This window comes from Anguilla anguilla, chromosome 14 (assembly GCF_013347855.1).
Source record: "Anguilla anguilla isolate fAngAng1 chromosome 14, fAngAng1.pri, whole genome shotgun sequence".
NCBI lineage: Eukaryota > Metazoa > Chordata > Actinopteri > Anguilliformes > Anguillidae > Anguilla > Anguilla anguilla.
This window is the reverse complement of record NC_049214.1, coordinates 6,596,378-6,617,636: the sequence shown is the minus strand read 5'-3', so window position 1 is coordinate 6,617,636 and position 21,259 is coordinate 6,596,378. Positions and strand designations below refer to the sequence as shown.

The 21,259-nt window shown below is 43.6% G+C and overlaps 1 protein-coding gene across 4 annotated transcripts in view; it reads left to right on the top strand.

Moving 5' to 3' along the window:
- LOC118212838 (WD repeat and FYVE domain-containing protein 3) overlaps positions 1–21,259 on the top strand; it is a 73,290-nt gene that overhangs the window by 6,459 nt on the left and 45,572 nt on the right. For 3 of the 4 annotated variants that reach the window (XM_035391231.1, XM_035391228.1, XM_035391230.1), the window contains exons 1-10: positions 1,538–1,725; positions 9,415–9,625; positions 10,979–11,102; positions 12,470–12,579; positions 14,133–14,294; positions 15,227–15,419; positions 16,908–17,094; positions 17,406–17,572; positions 19,726–20,193; positions 21,113–21,214. In XM_035391231.1, the coding sequence (XP_035247122.1) occupies positions 1,697–1,725; positions 9,415–9,625; positions 10,979–11,102; positions 12,470–12,579; positions 14,133–14,294; positions 15,227–15,419; positions 16,908–17,094; positions 17,406–17,572; positions 19,726–20,193; positions 21,113–21,214 (1,753 nt within the window). In that variant the 5' untranslated portion in view covers positions 1,538–1,696. Of the gene's footprint in view, positions 1–1,537; positions 1,726–9,414; positions 9,626–10,978; positions 11,103–12,469; positions 12,580–14,132; positions 14,295–15,226; positions 15,420–16,907; positions 17,095–17,405; positions 17,573–19,725; positions 20,194–21,112; positions 21,215–21,259 lie in introns of those variants that run through there. The other variant, XM_035391229.1, reaches the window with a different exon arrangement.

The following is a 21,259-nucleotide window of genomic DNA, read 5'->3' as shown; positions in this document are numbered from 1 at the left end:
TGTGTGGTGTGTGGTGCGTGTATGTGTGTGTGTGTGCGTATGTGTGTGTGCGTATGTGTGTGGTGCGTGTATGTGTGTGTGTTTCCTGAACTACAGGCCTGCAGGGCTTGCCCCATGTATAATTGAATTAAAGTGTAATTATAGAGCGGTTTTGCACAATCTGCATAGTAGGCCATAGTGCCTTGGCTGGTTATGGCATCTGAGATCCAGAGAGGAAATAGTCTTATACACCCCCGGTCACATACGTTCCCTGCATTCCTGCAGTCAAGACATCATATAAACTGAGGGCTGAAAAAATTGCATGGCTGTTCATGGAAGGAGACAGTCTTTGCACCATATTGACTGAGTTTTACTGAGTCTGTGGCGTATTCGTTGGGTGCCTGGTTTGTTTTTATTTTTGGAAAATTGCTGGCAATTGTTGTCTAACACTTCAAGCTTGGCTGAATGGCACAGAATGGTTTGGCTACACGTGGCTGTGTCTGTGGCCGTGGCTTGTTATGTGATGCCGCAGGGTAGTCTGGAGATGAAGTGCTCATGGTATCGCTCTCAGCACAGCAGACTTTACATTTAGCAAGCCCGTTTGGCAGTGTACACCAGATTTATTCACATTAGCCGCAGGGTTTTGTGTGTAACAATGAAACAAGTCTGATTAGCTGTTATTTATCCTATCATTTATCTGTTATTTATCTGTCAACATCCTCAGGATCAACAATCACATTATTCTGTTTAGTTGCATGTCTGTTTATCTGTTTCTTTCTTTTACTGCATACTGTAATTGATGAATCATACTGTAAATAGCAAAGAACACAAAATAAATCACACGTAACATGACAGAACATAATGACGAGAACAGGCCATTCAGCCCAACAATGCTCACCATTTTCCTGACTAGTGCTCTGATTGCCTACAGCCTAGATAGTATCTAACACCATATCAAGCCTAGTCTTGAAAATCCCCAGAATGTCTGCCTCTACTACATGACCTGGCAGGCTATTGCACACATTGACTATCTGCGCATGAAAAATTCTTCCTAATGTTTGTACAGAAAAACTAAATGATTATTTTCACAATTGTTGTTATACAGTATTTTACCCTATTTTCATGTTGCGGTCAAATTCACCATTCCTGGCCATTTAAGGTAGTGTGAATACACTTGTGAATACAAAAGGTGCCAGCTTTTTGTTTGCAAGCAAGGTTGTTTTTAATATAGAAATAAACCATGAACAAACAAAACAGTTGTTGAATAAAAATAAGTTGATTTCTAAATTTAAAAAAAAAAACGTGGATGTCTATTAGCCTATTAACGGCAGGATGTAGATCACTTTAAAATTATGCATGAGTGGTGCTGACTGAGTCTGTGGCAAAAATGGTAGCGGAATTTCCTCTTGCTGGAAAAGTCATTTTTGAATGAGACATTGTCTACCCTCTGAAGAGCTCGGATGGTATCTTCCGCTCTGGGTCTCACTGAGCCCCCCCCCCGGCCATTCCCCTGCGTTGGAGCTGGCGACAGGGGGCTCAGCTGTGCCAGCCCTTGCTGGCTGCTTTGCACACTGACACAATAGTGTCCTGGTACTCCCAGTGAAGGGCCAAGGTCCCGGCTCCTATTGAAGCCCTTCTCTCTGGACCTGGAGCAAGCCGGCTGCTGGCAGTGGCTTTTCTTTGGGATCTCACAGCAAACGGGGGGTATAATATTGAGATGCTGGAGGGACATCGGGAGAGCAGCAGGTATACATAAGGCTCCTGAGCTGGTTAGGCTTCTGATGTGTACTAAGAGCTGACTACCGTGTTATTTATGTACCATCTGATGTCTTTCGGTTATTAAGAGTTACTGTGCTGTTTGTCTTAAGGCCTTTTCACAAGGTGTAGCATGTGGTTCAAATGTTGGTTACAGGTTTATCTACATATTTTAATATTTGACTCAAAGACAAGTGTCAATAAATGCAGAATGTGCAAGTCAGTAGTGTTTCTATTTTACTTGTTTTCTTAGTAACTCAGAATGACTGCTAATCCATTGAAATTAACTGGTTTAGGCTATACACTGGCTCTTAAAAGTGTGCATACTGTGTTTTCTTTGCTTTGCAGTATTTTCTTTCATGTATTTATGACTGAATTGCAAGCAATCTCTGATGAAAAAGAGAAGCATTTTAATTGAAGAACTCATGATTAGCATGTCATACAAATACCAAATACCAGTTTTTAAATTTCATTCATTTCTTGTAAAGTATGTTACATGTAGCAGACATCCACTGTTAAGCAAGGTGCAGAACATGAATTTGGAGATGAGGTAGGCTAATCATTGTGACTCTCAGTGCAACCCTATGCATTTTAATGAATCACAGCACATTGTCACACTACAACATGGGAATGAAAAAAGCTAAGAAAGAGCATCCCATAGATATTTAAGTGCCATTGGCTGCAATTTACATTTTGAAGTGATGCTGAAAATGTGAGGTGTGTAATTGCTGTTGAACTGACAGTGATGGAGCCCTGTAAACTGAATACAAGAAAAGAAGCTGTGAAAATTGATGTAGTGACGACAGAAATGGAAGACTAAAAGGAATGTAATAGTCCTTGTTTGGACCCCCTGTTGCTCATGTCCTTTCACTAGCTAAGCAAATGGACTAAAAGCATGGTTCCCTTGTTTTTTTTGAGTTACCTCAGAAATATGTTTCACTGGATTCTCTGACACATTTGAAAAAAACAAATGCAAATATTTTTGCACCTTACTTGTACTTTAGCACAGTAAGCCACTGTGTGCTGATATGAGCAGAGGAAGTGAAGGTGCACAATTTTAAACTGTTTTTGTACCATTGTGTGCACCTGTGACTTATAAACAAATGAGAAATTTGTTTTCCTTCCAGAAGCACGGATGCTGTCAATTTAAGATGGATTTAAAGTTCCATCATATAAAAAAAGTTATAGTCATCAGAAGTCACATTTCATAATCATCAGTGTCTGGTATGGCAAGTGTTTTAGTTGATATCATCCTCCCAATTGGTAAACCCTGAAAAGACTAAAAGCAGTCTAAAGATTAAAGCAGCTTTCCACTGTCATGATGAAATAGTGTTAGGCTATCAGTCTTTGAGGATCTGTGGTCCTATTCATTGTGGCTCTGGAAATAGGTCAGCTGCTTTAGGAGCATTTTTAGTTATGTAAATTTCCTCCACCCATCAGTCATCAGGTTTTTATTGTGGAGCTTCCTTGTCAGTTCCTTGTTTACTGTTGACATTTGCTCCACCCTTGTTGCTTGGTGAGTCCTCCTCACCTCAGTTTCAGTTGCTGGATTGGCATTTGGTTTAAAGCTTAAAAGCTGTCTTTGAAAGTGCTGCCTGTGTTTTTTTTTTAAGAACAAGTTTCTCAAAGCATAATTAGTTAGCCTACCTTTTTCAGGTGGTTTTTTTGGAGCGCCTCAGTTTGAGAATGGCACAAATGCTGCACAAGTCTAAAAAAGCTGAACGGCTGGTTGATGCAGTTGTGTGCTTTATTAAAACTCCCCATCGTTTTTGACCAAAGCATCGAGAAATTGTGATTAAGTCTTTTCTTGTGGCTGTTGTCAAGTGAACTAATGTGAGGATATTGGATTTGGTGCACCATATTAAAAGGTTTGCCTGGGTGACAGAGAATATGCCAGTTCAGTGTGGAGTTTCCTAATTAGGCATTTATTTGCATTTTATGGTATCATCTTCACAAAGAAAAGTGTAATGTCAAGTTGTCATGCCCAGAACTAGATTTTAAAAATCCTAATTGTTTTTAAAGTGTGGGGAAAATGTAGCAGTGAGGCTAACTCAGTGTTTAACAGGTATTAAGCAGTAATGGAATTTCTGTTATGTAATGGAACCATTCAGATGAACTGGTTTGATGGTCAAACCAAAAATACACATAAACAAAAGCCTTGAATCTTGGGCCAATAAACTATGTTAATGCATAGCACTATGTATTCACCAGTGTCTAAGCCTGGCATGATGTCCTCAGCGAATGTTCCCAACATACATAATTGTCCTGAGAGTGCATATTTGCAGCATCCTCAGCCCCTTCTGTGGCATTTAATCTAATGTTGTTCACATTCTGTTATTTTCCTTCGTCTGATCACAAAGATGATCACTAGTAATATGCACACCTTCCAAAATCCTCGGGCTCATGTAATGTGCAATATTTGTCGCCGTCAAGGAATTAGGGAATCTTAACAGAGGAAACGTTTGTACTGTACCAAAGTATTCTATGGCGACGATCACGCGTCCATGTCAATACTCACAGCCTGCGTTCAGCGTGATGAATGCTTTCTTTGCTCATGCTAATGGGCTTGGAAGGGACATTTTTCCTAGCGTTAGCTACACAGTACTTGCATGGCAGAGGTGCACTGTAATTCCCTTTGTGTCTGCCTCGGGGGGGAGGGGCGCGAATCAGGGAGAACAATGCGGGGTCCTGTAAAGTGGGCGGGGATATTTTCAGTCCTCCAAATGCCACTGCCAGCTTCCCCCTGGCCACCTGCCCGAAGAGCAACAGGCTGCCGCTCACTCGGGGCTCTGTTTGCGGAGGCCATGACTTAAGCATGTTTGTTTTGTAACACTGGTGCGCATACTCTAAAATTAAGTGTCAGAAGCCTTTTCCCCAAGTGCTGTCTATTCAGCAGTTTTTACTTTTAGCTTTGAACTTATTTCTCATATTTTACAGTTATCTTGAACTTTATTTTGTCATCATAGTGCACTTGGAATCACCGTCATGGAATCTTAACATAAACAATCTTACGTTTTTCCTTTGGCTGACAAAAATGGTGGTTGACGACGTGGCGCGAATCCTGTAACTAGCACCATGCTGTGTGGGGGCCGAACAAGGCTTCACACAGGGCTGTTAGCAGGCCCCCAGGCTGCTGGAGAGTTAGCCTCCCTCTGAGCGAAGCAGGTCAATCTGGACGGGCTTCACCTGCGGTGCCCTGCCGGTGCTTCCCTTCCCATCCCCCGGCGCCAGTCAGGTCTGAGCTCCCCGGGCTTCACAGGCCGCCCAGATAGACCGCTCGTGTTTGAGAGACATGGGAATGGAAGCACATTAGGCTTGAAGCATCGATCGGCGGAGCGCGCAGACGGACAGGGAGTCTCTCAGGGGGCCTGGAGACCTCAAAGGCTCGAGTGCTCTCCACTTCAGTTCACCTCTGAGGGACAGGGCAGCGCAGGTCTGTGGCACCTCTGTTTTGGTGGACCTTTTAAGTTCCATGGTCAGTTTTCTTTGGAGGTTAGTCACAGGAACTTCAGATTGGGCGCTGGGGTAGTGGTGGACTATGTTTTGAAGTTCTTTCTTGTTCTGGAAGGTGTTAGGGAGGGTGTATTGCTGTCGCTGTGAAGATGTCATCTGTCTCCTTCCTGCTGTTTAGTTAGTCTTTTCTTCCTGCTTTAGGCGTGCTCCTGTGGGGGTTTAGGCCAGGGTTGTCTGTGAAGCATATTGTGAAAATTTTGGACTGTCCTGTTACAGTGCAGTGTCCACTCTTCCTATGGATAAGCTTACACTAAGGACCACCAAAGAAAGCCAGAGGAAACAACCCACTGTTATCAAATACAAAGTTTAAACTTTTTTAATTTGTGTTAATCTGTTCAAACTTTTCATTAAAAAAAAAGCCAATGCCACTGCAAACTATTTCATTATGGTTTGTCTTACTGAACTGTTTTTGATCAAGTAATGTAGCCTAATTCCTTTTTTATCTCTATTTCCCATTGCTTAGGAAAAAAAGTTACTGTCCAACACTATGAAAATGTCTGCTGCACATCTGTGGTGCTTTGTAATGAAAGCAACATGTGACCATGGGAACATTGCTGTCAGTCATCCTCTGTGCTTAAGTAGTGGCAGTTTATGTAGATAAGTGGGAAGGGCAATGTGTTACTTGATTGACAAGAAGACTCTATTGACCTCTTACTGAGGGAGGACTGAATTACAGGTGGAAAAACTGTCCTAAACTGGTGTCCTTGGTTTTAAGTTATGCATTATATAAACCTAATTTGAAGTGAACCCTTGTTCCTTTGACGTTTTTCCAGTCTAGAGTGGGCTGTGATGACTGTATCTCTGAGCAATGCATCTCATTCTTTGTAGCTATTTTTATATTTAAAATGAATCATTATGGCCTAGTGACAGCATGGCAGTGTTATCACACAAATGAAACATGATTCTGATTATTTACATCACAGACCTGTTTACTGATACACTGCGTGACCTTCAGCTCCATTTGCATACACACAAAATCAAGTGTCCGTGGAAGGAACACAAAATATGTGCAATGTATAGTAAGTGCATCCTCCTATTAGTTTATAGCTGTAGCTTCTTGATATTAAGGGCACTCAACTGGGAGATGGGAGTCTGTGCACTCAGCATTTGTTTAATGAGTTATATTCCATATAGTGGCATTAGTATCCATTTTTTATTGCTTTTCGTTGAAAATGAATAAAAATGCTTTCTTTTAAAGATTGCATAGTTGTCAGTGTTGGAGGTTTCAAGTGCGGCATTCAAAGCGCTTGAGTCTGTGGAAGAAAGGTTTTTATAAAGAGAAATTGAGGTGGAGAGAGGCATTGTTCCTCCAATTGCACTGTTCTTTCCGCCTCTGGAAAGTCATAAATATTACATCTAACCTACTTTACTGTCACGGGCTGTCTTGGCAGCACCGGCAAATTAGGTAATATAGGCTATCCGTAACCTCACAAAATCTACCCATTTCTATACCCTGCGCATATTTTGTCGTTAAAAATCTGCTTGCTTTACACAAGAAACTTCCCAGGAAGAACATATTGATAGTGCTGCCATTCAGTTATTCATATGTAGGCCTAAATGGAGTTGCTCTTCATTCTACCTTCTCTCCCAATGACACATACTATACCATGTCTGTGAGACTGAAATGAGGAGTCTCTTTGACCTACTCTGTCTTAGTTTTCTTTATAGCTGACTACTCCAATAACTGATGATGGCTGTTGGCAGTTAACTGTTTCCTAGCTGTCATGTGGGTAAGGTACACTAAAGCACTAGACAGGACCTGAAGATTTACTGCAGGGTCACAGTAGATTGAATTTATGTAGCAACTTTCATGGATCTCAGAGTACTGTGCAATGAGAAAGGTAATTTGCTTTCATCATCAAATAGCAGCTGCCTTTTTTTGGTGGGCCTCATAAAAGCTGTATATTTGCATATGCACTCTGCCAGACCAACCACTAATCTAAAGGGTTTGACAATGTGGGCATATCTGGAATCAGTACATTAAGAAGAAATGAAAGAATATTATCTGTTTTCATTTATCATTATTAGATTCAGTGAGATTTATCTTATTTGGCTCTGAAATAGCATCTGACTGGTGTCAAGGAAAGCTTAGCCCTTTTAATCTGCATATTCACCTACAGCTCTATAATCAGATGGGCGCTTGCGGAAGTAGGAGTGGAAGTTAATTGTCTCTATAGAATGTACATTTATAAATGCAATGTTTTATAATGGAAATACAATATATGATGATGCTTATCATTGAGAAGTTTATGCCTGTTGAGAACCACTGACTTAATACATAGGTGGGAAACTTTATCAAGTGTCATATTATTTTGTGAACCTGAGTACTCCGATTTACTTGTTGAACTGAACAGGCTGCAGATTTCTTGTTTTGCTTTACCGATCTTGTGACAGAAAATCCAGGTGGTAACTTCTCACTTTCCCAAAAGGATGCAATTCAATGAGGAAAGACACCGGGATGGGTGTGTTTGTCACATCGAGCACGAAGGGAAATAATTTACACTCAGTCTGCAGTCAGCAAACCGAGCCCAAAAAAGATCAGCATTACAGAACCGTGTGAGTCTAGGGAGGCAGCCGGTGTGTTCTGAATAAGGGACATTATTGTATGGACCCTTTGCACTATATTACATTTGGTTAGAATCCATGGTTTCCGTACTGTCAGCAAAGGAAAGATAACATACAAATTCCCTATCGGGAAAAGTGTGAGAATGCAGTCCTTTAAATGCACTGAACGTGTGTTAGCTACTTTTACAGGCTGTTCTAGATCTTTTGTGAAGGTGCATACCGGTGGTGGCTGTGAGCTCAGAATACTGTACTTCCTGTGTAGCCTTCATATTGCTGCACATTCCATTGCAACAGGAATTTTTTGAAGTTCATTTCGGACTAAACTAAATCCTTAAGGTCTGCTGTTTTTCCCTTTATGTTGAAGAGCAGCTTGTGGCCAGATGTGCAATAGGGTCTTTTTTGGGAAACACGATTCTTTCCCAATACTAACACTGCTCTTCTGTGATGACAAGCCTAACCGTAGACCCAAATGTCATAGACTCTGAAAGAGAAACACAGAACACAGAAGTAGACTCCACAAAAAGTGGAATTCACGCAGTGACAGGAAGATATATACAACATAACATAAATATCACACAAAAGACAGTTTATTAATTGGATCTTTGACATGATCACCTGAAGAATCAAGGAAAGTAAGTGGCCAAAATAAGACAGCCATTAAAGCTGCAGCCTATTAGGACTGATCTAACTTTCCAAATAAAATGATCTCATGAGTAAATGCAGGCTAATTCAATTTGAGTGCATCCACCCCTCAACATTACTTTCTGTTTTGTTCATGAAATGCAGTTGCCATGCCTTTTTCCAGAGGCAGATTTTTTGTAATTTGTACGGATGTGTTATTTATATGTCACGGTGGTTATTAAATGTCACTCTCTTAAATGGTGTGAAATGAAGCCAGATGTAATGCAGTGTTCGAAGGGAGCTGTTGTGGAAGATAAATGTGATGAATGTGACAGTGCAGGGCCTGTGAGTCTCCAGGTCTGTGCAGTGAGTTACAGATACGTGGGTGTGGTGTGGGGATGGCTGGTTTAAGCAGCCACACCTGCCCTGGGTCAAGCTAATTAGACCTGGCCAATTGGATAATTGGTGAAGAATTAGATAATTGGCCAGGCTAATTGGACCCAGGAACAGGAGTGGCTGCACCTGTGCGTAGTGAGGTAATCACTGCGCACAGGTTAAATCTGCCATCCCCACCCACACCAGGCAGCTTCCGTCATGACAGGGTTAACATCTGCTCATTTGGCTATACCATCTTGCCAAACCCTCGTGGAATAAATGTGGACTGTTTGAACATCTTCTCCCTGTGTCTCTGTGCTGGAGGGCCCCAAAGAAAGCCACTTCGGTGGCCTGTGGCAGGCGTGTTTGCCACAGTGGGCTTCGATGCTGGAGTATCAACTGACACCAACACTCTCAACTGCTCAGTATTGTTTCTGCCTTTATAAACAGAGTGACTGATTTTCCTTCTCCTGCTTTCCTTTGCCCCATACCATATGGGGTCATATTCCCCTTTTCACTCTTTCTTCCTCACTCTATCCTACTTCTTTTGCATTGCATTATCTCTCTCTCTTTCCTTTACCCTCCCTCCATCCTGCTACCTTTCAGGGCTGGCTTTGTCCTGAAGAAGCCGCTCAAGATGAACATGGTGAAGAGGATCATGGGACGGCCGCGGCAGGAGGAGTGCAGCCCCCAGGACAACGCGCTGGGCCTGATGCACCTGCGTCGCCTGTTCTCCGAGCTGTGCCACCCGCCGCGTCACATGACCCAGAAGGAGCAGGAGGAGAAGCTGTACATGATGCTGCCTGTCTTCAACCGGGTGAGTGCCTGGGGTGAGAGGGTGGAGCCCGTGAGTGTCAAATGTCTCCCTCTCCAGTAAACAGACAGACCTGGCCAAACCGAGGGAAGGGTTTGCTCAAGGCTGTTGACACTCAGAACTTGCATAAGTGTTTATTTTATACGTGCTTGCGTTACCTGTACACCCTCCTGAGTGCTCGCTGTCGATGTCTGTACGAGATTATGTGTCCGTAACAGTAAATGGATCACCAATATGAAGTGATATGTGTCTTCAGGGGCACCGTGATTCCTTTGATCACCACAAAATAAAACCAGACACCACAGAAGTCACTTTACTTTTTGCTCCCTGTTTATATTGGCTTTTTTATGTAAAGAATAAACGTGACATGATTGGTTGGTTATAAGAGAGGGAGGTGCCTGTATGGGTTGTGAAGGGTTCTTTAACAGAATGGAATTCTTCAATGAGGCACAACTGCCACTCTTAGTATTCACACACTCATGGCGAAACATTCCTTTGCCAAAACGAGTCCTGTTTTCCATGTAGTGTGAGACAAAGTCCTCAAGTGTAGCTTTTGTCTATATAGCTGAAAGTATGTGTACACCTGACATCCAACATCTCATCAACAATTATGGGCATTAATATGGAGTTGATCTGTTCTGAAATATACAACAACAAGCAATAGCATTATCCTGTGTTCAGATGTATGCCAGCAGCAAGGAATTTGTGTCTAGATGCGAATTTGATGATGAATGGCTCTCAGACTGTTTACAAATGTACTAACATGTGTGAAAAGTCATTTGGTTGTCTTTAAGGGTGATTAATGTGAGGGGGAATAAAAAAATGACTCTAAGCTGGTTAATTTGATAAACAGGGAACCCCACTGAGTACCCACAAATAATTTTAACAGATGTATTTTAGCGTTAATTCAATCTTTTTTAAAAATTAAATATTCGTACATGTTACGGGTTTGCACTAGTTTTCTTAAATGTGTAATTCAGCAGAAGAACAGTTAGGTTTGAGTGAGTGAACCTATCACTTCATGAAAAATAAGTGTAAAAATGAGCAGCAGCTTATGCAGTGTGTTGAGTTAATGGTCTAGGCCTATTTCACGACATTATTTTGCAAATGTAAATGAGTGGGAAGGCATTATTTGATAACCTACACGTGTTACTATACTGAGGAGTCTGACTTTTTAAAATGTTGCTTCCTGAGACTGTTGTGTTGTAAAACTTACATTGTGAAGCAATTAATGTACTATTTAGTCCAATTAAAGTTGAAATGTTTAAAGACGTGTGAAATGGGACATCCCAAGTGCGGATGTCTTCTTTGGAAGGCTTGTGACCCCGTTTCTCTCACTTCCCTCCCACATCACAGGTATTTGGGAACGCCCCGCCCAGCACGATGACAGAAAAGTTCTCTGACCTGCTGCAGTTCACCACCCAGGTGTCCCGGCTGATGGTGACCGAGATCCGACGGAGAGCGTCTAATAAATCCACAGGTGCGTCCATTTTGAGGGAAAAGCAGAGAGATGTGCCACCTGTGCCACGTTGTGCCACGCACAGATATTCACCTCCTTACTTGAGTATCTGGGAGCCAGGAGGAAGAGAAGGGTTCTGGAAGTAGTTTAGGTTCTTTATTTGCCAAGTCATCAAGTTCTGTGCTATATCCTGGTTTAATACACACCAATTTTGATCTCGGCTCAGCGGAAAATAGTTGAATGTTGAAAACTTAAGTTCATGTGATCTTGGGGGCTGCAGCCTACATTCTGGGAAACGTGCGCTCTTGATTTGCCGCTCTTCCATGCCCTTGATGCAAACCTTTGTTAACAAAGAAATACCCTGCCGTGGCTCGTTGTCTGTCATATTTCAGCTGCAGGAAGTTTGGATGGTTCTCGTCTGGGATGTATGACCTTACGTCACTCTCCCATATGAGCCCCCCACATGTTTATTCTGTCTGCCACATGGCTGTTGGCAGCACCTGGGACTCACCCTCCTACAGCACGTTGCAAAGATATAGAAATGTAAACATGCCTACTTCACAAAACAGAAGAACTTTTGCACCTTGTTTACTTTAAATTAAAAAAAAAAAAAGAAACTTTACTGTTTGTATTGAGTTCCACAAAATTGCAGAATGATTGACTTAAATGAGTTGAAATATAATTTATGACTGGGCTTTACTGAAGGTAATTATCACCTAGCAATCCGAGCTACGACTGCATTTGGGAAGCCCCTTGTGAGTAAAGATGGCAGTTAGAAAACAGCGAAGCTCATTTCACTACAATTATGATGCATCCATTGTATAAACTCGTTTAGTTCTGAAGCAATTTGAATACATTATGTTTTTGAAGTGGCATTGCTTATTCAGTGACAGCGCAAACAGTGCCAGAGTGCTTGTAGAAACTCCAGCACATGCTGAAATGTGAGTGGCAAACATTATGCATTGTTCATAATTGCACATCTGGTTTGTTCCTCCGTGTGTCATGTGATATTTTCTAGTGGAACCTGACATTAGTATATTAGCTGTATCTGTGGTCTATTCGGTTTCATTTGGGATCTAATTATTTCAGCGCCTCTAGAACCTCGCAGATCTGGAACTGGGAGCGATATCTTTGCTCTGAAAGAGGCTTGTTGTGTACACAACGCTACAACGTTCCTGCGCCTCAACCATAACAGCAATATGCACACCCACACACCTCATGCATGCATGCACGCATGTACACACACATCTCCACCCCCAACCCCTTTCAGCCACACTCCAACACAATCCACCATTTTGGTCTTCAGGTGCTACCAACACAATCCACCATTTTGGTCTCCAGGTGCTATAATGTGTGTCCATATGTGTATGTTGATCGTCCCCACACAGAGGCCGCCAGTCGAGCCATTGTGCAGTTCCTGGAGGTGAACCAGAGTGAGGAGGCCAGTCGGGGCTGGATGCTGCTTACCACCATTAACCTGCTGGCCTCATCAGGACAGGTCTGTGATTGGAGGGATGGGAACGTGGGGGAGTGGAGGGGCGGATCTAATTCTTCATACCCGAACAAGTGTTCGTCTGCTGCCATTGTGGATTACAAACCAGCGACACTTACTGCTCGCAACCAGCGGCAGTTTACTTGAAATTCAAAACGTCATGTCCAAGCCGTTTTTAGTATTTCTGTTTTAGAGAAGTGTATTTTTTTTATGGTTCAGCAAATTTAGCCGGGTCATGTCGGGTGAAATTATCTGAAATCAATCGGTGTTCTAATTCTAAACTCAGGTTGCCAGTGAGCAAAAGCTGCTCTGGCACCCTCGCCCCTGCTGATGTCATGAGAACAACAGAGCCCTTTCTCGCACTGTAAAAGGATGGCCTTCGTGGTCCTCTTTCAGCATTCCCATTCCGTTCATCCATCCTCGGGATTTTCCAGGTTTCTTTCAGAGAGCTGGCATGTAAGAGATATAAACTGCCTCCTCTCCTCCCCCGGAGTCAGAAGTCATTTCTGGCATTGCGGGGAGCGCTTAGAATAAGGATATGGCACTTTGTCCTTACCACAACAAAGAGTTTGAGCTTGAAGGGATGTACATTATCCCAGTGCCACTGTAATGAACAATTCACTCTAAGGTTCATAATAAGCCAATGAAGTAATGATGATATTGTGCACCCAATGGATGATTCAATTTTGCTTTTATATACAGTACAGCTTGCTCATTATGTATTTAACGTTGGCTGGTACTTATTTTGTGTGTTGTGCGTTAATGTACATATACAGTTTTTCCCTAACATTATCTTCCATGGCCCAGGCAATATTTCTCTTGTAGAGCTCTCAAATGCGGCAGTTTTATGTTCTTTGAGCAACTGTGTAACCTGGGCGTTTGCATTAAGTTGAAACGGCAGATATGCATCATTCAGCTTAAGATGGCGGCTTATTTTTTAATTCGATTGTTTGTATACGTGTGTGCTTTTAAATATTTTATGTGGCTTATTTGCATGAATGAGCATGAATGTGGACTTTGGTTTCATTTTCCCCACCGCTGCAAGCAGATGAGCAGGTCGGATTCTGTTGTTCTAAGCTCACCTGCTTTGGGACCATGCTGGCATTCTTCTTGTGTAATTAGATTCAGAGCTATCACTGGAGCAGGTGACAGCTGCTAAATTTTTTGTTTAATATTTGCTTGTTGTATCACACTTTCCACACACCTGAGACCCACTGCAACACAAGTTTAAATAAATAATGTCCAGCTATGTAAATATGCTTGCTGTGGGGAGACCAGACATATTCCTTCTGGAACACTGGAAGTTAAAACAGAAAGAGTCTTTATGACTTGCTTTCTACGGGCATGGCTTTAGAAAGCAAAGAGGACGTGGGAAATGGGAAGTGTTTTTTTTTTTAAGATCAGTTTTCACTGAAGCTTTGAATCTGACAGTCAGTGATCGTTTTGAGAAGTTAAAGCTTCCTGCAGTTCTTTCAGTGGGCAATCAAAAAAAAAGTTACCCACATGCTAACCCGATTTCTTTTGGAGAATAACAGTGTTCCATGTCTTTCTCTCTGTAGAAAACGGTGGACTGCATGACCACGATGTCCGTTCCCTCCACGCTGGTGAAGTGTCTGTACCTCTTCTTTGACCTGCCGCTCGTACCCGAGGTCCCGGGCGCGGCGCAGACCGAGCTGCCTCTGGCCGACCGCCGGGCCCTGCTGCAGAAGGTCTTTGTGCAGGTCAGGAAATGTGTGGAGCCTGTTCTCTCTCTTGCTCTTTCTTGCTCTTTCTTGCTCTCTTGCTCTCTCATTCTCTCTCTCTCTCACTCTCTTTGCCCCACTCTCTTGCTCTTCCTTGCTCTCTAATTCTCTATCTCTCACTGTCTCTGCCCCACTCTCTCGCTCTTTTTCTCTCTGGCTCTCTCTTGCTATCTCATTCTCTCTCTCACTCTTTCTGCCTCTCTCTCTCACTCTTGCTCTTTTTCTCTCTGGCTCTCTCTTGCTCTCTCTGCCTCTCTGTCACTCTCGCTCTTTTTCTCACTGGCTCTCTCTTGCTATCTCATTCTCTCTCTGACTCTCTCTAACTCTCACTCTTTCTCTCTGGCTCTCTCTGGCTCTCTCATTCTCTCTGCCTCTCTCTGTCACTCTCGCTCTTTTTCTCTCTGGTTCTCTCTTGCGCTCTCTCTCTTTCTCTCTCTCTCTCGCTCTCCCTCTCTCCCTCCCTCCCTTGTCTCCTGTAATTCAGCACTCCAGTGCCAGTGTGAGGGCTGAGGGACGGCAGAAAGCACAGAGCTGTCACCGGCTCGCCCCCCTCAGCCCGGGCTTGTCGTATACATGGCGGTCACGCACGCATCATCTGATCCCACTGAAAATATCCGTCACAGAAACGAGCTCCCCTGCTATCCCCCGCACCCCTGGGTGACTCTGTAATAACACAGGCTGTTAAAACGGGCCTTGTGTTCATACCGATATGTGTTCATTACTACTATATGCTACTGGGATTATTTACTGCTTTTTGCATGTGATATATGATGTTTAACTAAATGCTTTTCCTGCCACAGCTAAATTCTTGTTTGACACACGCTATATGCGCAGTATTTTAAATGGTTATGTAGTCACAGGCAGGAAACATTCTGTATCTGATGATGGGCTCTTTGTTGTCCGTACGCCAGATCCTGGTGAAGCTGTGCAGTTTTGTGTCTCCGGCCGAGGAGCTGGCCCAGAAGGACGACCTGCAGCTCCTGTTCAGCGCCATCACCTCCTGGTGCCCCCCCCACAACCTGCCCTGGAGGAGGAGCGCCGGGGAGGTGCTGATGACCATCTCCCGCCACGGCCTGAGCGTCAACGTGGTCAAGTACATCCACGGTGCGTGTGTGTGTGTGTGTGTCTGTGTGTATGTGTGAATCTGTGTGTGTGTGTGTGTGTGTCTGTGTGTGTGTGTGTGTGTGTGTGTGAATCTGTGTGTGTGTGTCTGTCTGTGTGTATGTGTGAATCGGTGTGTGTGTGTATGAATGTGTGTGCGTGTGTGTGTGTGTGTGTGTGTCTGTGTGTATGTGTGAATCTGTGTGTGTGTGTGTGTGTGTGTGTGTGAATGTGTGTGTGTGTGTGTGTGTGTGTGTGTGTCACTCTGTATGTGTGTGTGTGGTGTGCTGAGAGCTTTGGGGATTACCGTATATGCTTGCTGCTACAGTGAGCTTTTCTAGTGTTTCCATTTTGGACATCAGTTTTTCCTTTAGTTTCTAGAGAGGAATATTCAGTGTGTAGTGATTAAGTGAAGGCCCTGTGTATTGTTTTTGGAGAAAAACACATAGTGTGAAAAACAGTTAAAAATAGGGGACGTGTGACTTGGGAAGGTCAAACAAGGTAGACATCATTGGGAACTGAGGTAAATCCAGGACTATGAAACAGATTGTGTTTGTTGAGAACTGGCCACGGAAGAGAAGGGAAAACCCGGTCCCTAGGTTCAAACTCAGTCAAAATGGTATTAAAATGTCATACATATAAGTACTGTAACTTGCCCTAGTTAAATCAGTTTTACAGTACTTTTGCTTCCTGAAGACCCACCAGTCGAAACAACTCGTCGCATAGGCTACTGTACCACACTGAGTGCAAGTTGAATTTGATGTCTGTTGTTCATTCTAGTTCAAGCATGCTGTCATTCCTGTATAATATTGTGCATCTCCACATCAGCTGTGCATGGATGGGTCCACATCCAGATTTGTCATTAACATAATAGCTGGAGGTAGCCTAAAGTTTAAACTGCACAGGTTGCAATGAAATCCAATTAAAATCATTTGTGTCATAAAATCGTTAAGCTATTTTTGCAACAAACACAAGCACAGTGGGGTCTGATGATTTTTGTAATGTAATAAAATAATAATAATAAAATGAAACCAATTCATTTACTCCCATGTTTTTTTCCCCCATGTTTTGATATCTCTTCTGTGCTTATAGAGAGCATTGACAATTAAATCCGCAAGTAACGTGCAACCCATACAATGCTCCAAGCATGCGAATGGCAGATCCAATTTATGCTAACTGGCTAGCCTGAAGCAATCCATGGTGCCAGTCACACCGTGAAAACAAATTCTCTTCTTTTCAGCTGCCATATTGAGAGTGTGAAGTAGCCCTTAATGAGATGTAGAGCCGGATTAATCTGGAGGCTTTGATATAATTGCTCATGCCCTCAATGGTTGTAAGTGCATTTCACGGAATCCCCCTGTGGCTGTTTGTTTCACATCTGCAGTAGTAGGATCTCTGTGACTGTTCTAATTTTAGCATTATAGTAATTGTTAATTACCGTGTCATACACCAGCCAACCTCATAGACCTGTATTTTCCCCCACACACACAGAGAAAGAGTGCTTGTCCACGTGCATTCAGAACATGCAGCAGTCGGACGACCTCTCGCCCCTAGAGATCGTGGAGATGTTCGCCGGTCTCTCCTGTTTCCTGAAGGACTCCAGTGACGTGTCCCAGACCCTCCTGGATGACTTCCGCATCTGCCAGGGGTACACATTCCTCTGTGACCTGATGCTGAGGTAAGCTTCGGCTTGCTGGGACAGCACGGACGGAAATCAAGGGCTCACAAAATTCTTTAGGGCGCTGGCAAGATGTTGCATTTTTATTATGACGACTCCTCTAGATTATGAGTTTAATTATTTAAACTCATAGTTCTTTGAAACATGTTACAATTTTGTTAATGATGATGATGGTGATTTTGTCATGATTATGATGATTATGATTGTTATTATTGTCGTTATTATTATTGATTGACTCAGCAGGTGCCCTGTACTCCAATGTCTCTTTGTTGCACACACCTTAGAGTAACCCGACCCTTTTTTCCTTTCAGGTTAGAACAGGCCAAAGAGGACGATTCCAAAGATGCGCTGAAGGACCTGGTCAACCTGGTGACGTCTCTCAGCACGTACGGAGTGGGCGAGCTGAAGCCGGCCGGTCTCACCACGGGGGCGCCGTTCCTCCTGCCCGGCTTCGTGGTGCCGCAGCCCTCCTGCAAAGGTGAGATCCGTGACTCTCAACCCCACGAAGACCAACCGCCTCTTTAATGTGTTAGTGTTAAACAGTTTAACCTTCAGGGTCCAAGTTGAACTATGCGGTTGTTCCCTGCACTTGGACCGGTACTTCTCTCTAGGGTTTTCGTCATACTTGTTCCTGGTTATGGTTATACACTTTGTTGTACGTCGCTCTGGATAAGAGCATCTGCCAAATACCTGTAATGTAATGTAATGTAATGGACCTGCATTGACCTGCGTAACACAAAAGATCAGGGAGCAGTCACGTCGCTTATTAACATTGCTTGGTTTAGCCGAGCACACCTTCCAACATGTCGCCTTTGTTGTGCTGCGCATTAGTTGCTATTTTATGTTTGAGTGGAGCATTGCTTTGAGTTTTCATCTCATTTCATGATGTGTAGAAACAGTTTACTGCTCAGCTAGCAAAACACTGGTGGAGCTGCTGGCATGCGTTTGCTGAAGTGCTTTGCTTTGTATGACGACATGGGAGCGTTTCCCATGCGCACACGTGGACACAGAGAGGCACATGATTTGTACATCTGGGGCATAGGAGATCAGTACTGAGTCATAGTACAACTGCTGAGCCCAGCTATGTTTCATGGTGCATTGTGTGGCCTCTCACATTTGGTTCCTGTTTTTGGTTTAAAGAAAAAGTTAGACCTGCAACACTCTGTTCCAGCTATATGTCTTCATTAGAGAATGTTTGTCAGAGACCTGACAAAGGCCCTTCGTCAGAAGCCTGAAGAAGGCTCATGAAGGCTGAAGCGTCTGTTTTTATGTCTTAAACATTGTATTTTTGACCCAGGATTTTGAATTTTCGACCCAGCACCTAAGACGGGATGTGTGTGCAACTCTTTGGGGTTTTTGTGTTTTTGGTTCCTCTCGCATGTCACAGAGATAGATGTGATCCGTGGGAACAGATCAAAAGCAACTTCACAGGAAAATTTTTTATATTGATATTAGAGGATGTGGGGCATGATTTTGGGGCTTTTTATTTATTTGCCGAAGCCAAATATGTGTTTGCAATAAACAGTTCTAGTTGCTTGGGAATTAGTTTCCTGTTTCATACACAGTCTAGGTTATTCCGCTTTACACCATATGTATGTCTTTATATCTCATTCAGTTGGGTGCAATGTTAAAATTTTATAACAAAAGGTCCATTTAGAATGTGAGAAGAAAGGTCCCAAAATTTGAGTGCACTTGTTTCTTTTCAAAGGGCTCACTGCCATCATCTAGTGTCTGGAATTGAGTTCTGCAGCAACCCTAGGCTAGTACAGAAAGAACAATTTATTGTGTGTTCTTAAAAAAAAAAAAAGTGTTTCCCATATTTCTTTAAGTAAAAAACTTCTGAAAATTTGCAGAAGAAGAATTAATTAATATATAAAGATGAATAAAACCACAGATGATACGGTGTAATTAATGTCCATTTGTTTGTGAACTGCTGTGAACTGAGCTTGTTGAATTGTTAAAAAAAATTGTTCAGAACTAGGATTCTGACAGAGAGGAGGCAGAGATTCCTCTGAACCTCCTCTCGCACCTGTTTCCCCCAGCTGCAGCCCTCCTGCGTCATCCCCCTCTTATCTGCAGAACTTATAGATCTCCCACTGTCACGGCAGCGCATCACCGAACAAACAGGCACATTCGACTCCTTTTCTTATCGCAGTGCTCGGCAGAACAGCGCATTGCAGTCCTGCCCCTGAGGAAGTTATGAACTGGGAGGGCACCGGAGGAAAAAGATTAGCCATTAGATTTAGCGAGATCCCTGGAAAACGTGTCTGACAGTTTGGGAGGGTGTCGGGAGGGTGCCTGGCCTGTCCTTGCACCTGTGGGGACTGAGCGTTTACGGATCTGCTGCTTTGCAGTTTGCTGTCTCAGGCACCTCTCTGGTGATAGCAAGGCTCTTCCCAAATCCTGGGAATGATCTAGAAACTCAGTGGCTCTGGCATCTGTCATCTGTGACGATGTGGTCAGCCAAGGAAGACTGAGCCAGTGGTTTTGGATCAGTGAAGTAGGCTATGCTGAGGTGAAATTGATGGATTAATGCAAGTTTAAAACATGACGCCCTTCCTCATACAAATGAATATGAATATGCATCGCCTCGCACACTATATTTCTGCTGCTTTTTTAATTCGTCCCCAGGTCACACGGTGAGGAACATCCATGCCTTCTCGGTACTCCAGAACGCCTTCCTGAAAGCCAAAACCAGCCGCCTCACCAGCATCATTCTGGACGCCATCGCCAACATCTACATGGCCGACAACGCCAACTACTTCATCCTGGAGGCCCAGCACACCCTCTCCCAGTTCGGCGAGAAGATCTCCCGGCTGCCCGAGGCGCAGGCCAAGTACTTCGAGCTGCTGGAGTTTGTAGTCTTCAGCCTGAACTACGTCCCCTGCAAGGAGCTGTTCAGCGTTAGCGTCCTGCTCAAGTCCAGCACCTCGTACCAGTGCAGCATCACGGCCACGCGCACCCTGCTCAAGCTGGCCCGCCACGACCCCGTCTTCAGCGAGGTCTTCCGCGAGGTGGGCCTCCTGGAGGTCCTGGTCAACCTGCTGCACAAGTACGCCGCCCTGATGAAGGACCCCACCCAGGCCCACAACGAGCAGGGTGAGGAAGCGTGGCCCCGCTCTGGTTTTTTGCTGACGTGTGAATGAAATGTGGAGGGCCATGCTGCTTAGCCCTTAACTGGAAGAGCAGCCTCCTCGATTCAGATGGAAAGATTATCAGTGGGCATTCACGGGAGTTGTGTGGGGTTTAGTGGCTACTTTCTTGCTGTTAAACTATAACTATAGCAACTGTCGGTTTGATTTTATTTGGATGAGTTTGTGCTCTGTGCTAACTCCCATTCATTTTGAAATATTTGAACTGTTTGCATTTCATCTAACAGTATCTGCCTTCAGAATTCCAACTGTCCTTCAAATGAGTTGCATATGTCAAGGCTTGTGGTGCAGTCTGTAGGGTGGCTGACTTTCAGGCCATATACAAATCGCCTGTCTCAGCTGGGGCCCTTACAAAGCTGGTTCCTAAATTATTTTTATGTCCAGAAAAACACCTTTACAGGGGTTTGTTGGCTCATGTAATCATTTTACAATGTATTCCTTTTTAAACTAATCTGACTGAATGTGCAAGTTTCAAACTGTATAGCATTTTAAATTCTCCACAGTCTTGATAATGGCTAATTATCTGATTATCTGATAAAAGGATTAGCTTATGATAATTATGCGCATGCATAATAAGCTAAAGATCTAATTATGTGTAAATTTCTCTTACTGATGTTCTATGCCATATTTGAAGTTTAGGTAGCTATAATATGATCTTTACTGAAAATAAATTCAGGTTGAATGGGCTTATCTGTAAAAACATTGTTGGATTCCCCTGTCTAAAGTTATTGATCCTAGCTGCATAAATGAATCGCGTGCCATTATGAAGTTTGTGTGATGAACAATGTTAATCATGCGCGCGGAGACGGGTCTATATTCTGCGTATGGTCATCGATTGGCGGTTTGTCTCCTCTTTTGTGTGTCAGGCGAGTCGAAGAACAACAACGTGGCGGAGGAGCAGAAGCAGCTGGCCTGGCTGGTGATGGAGACGCTCACCGTTCTGCTCCAAGGGTCCAACACCAACGCAGGTGCGTGCTCGCCCCCCCCCCCCCCCCCCGCCTTCGTATGCCCCG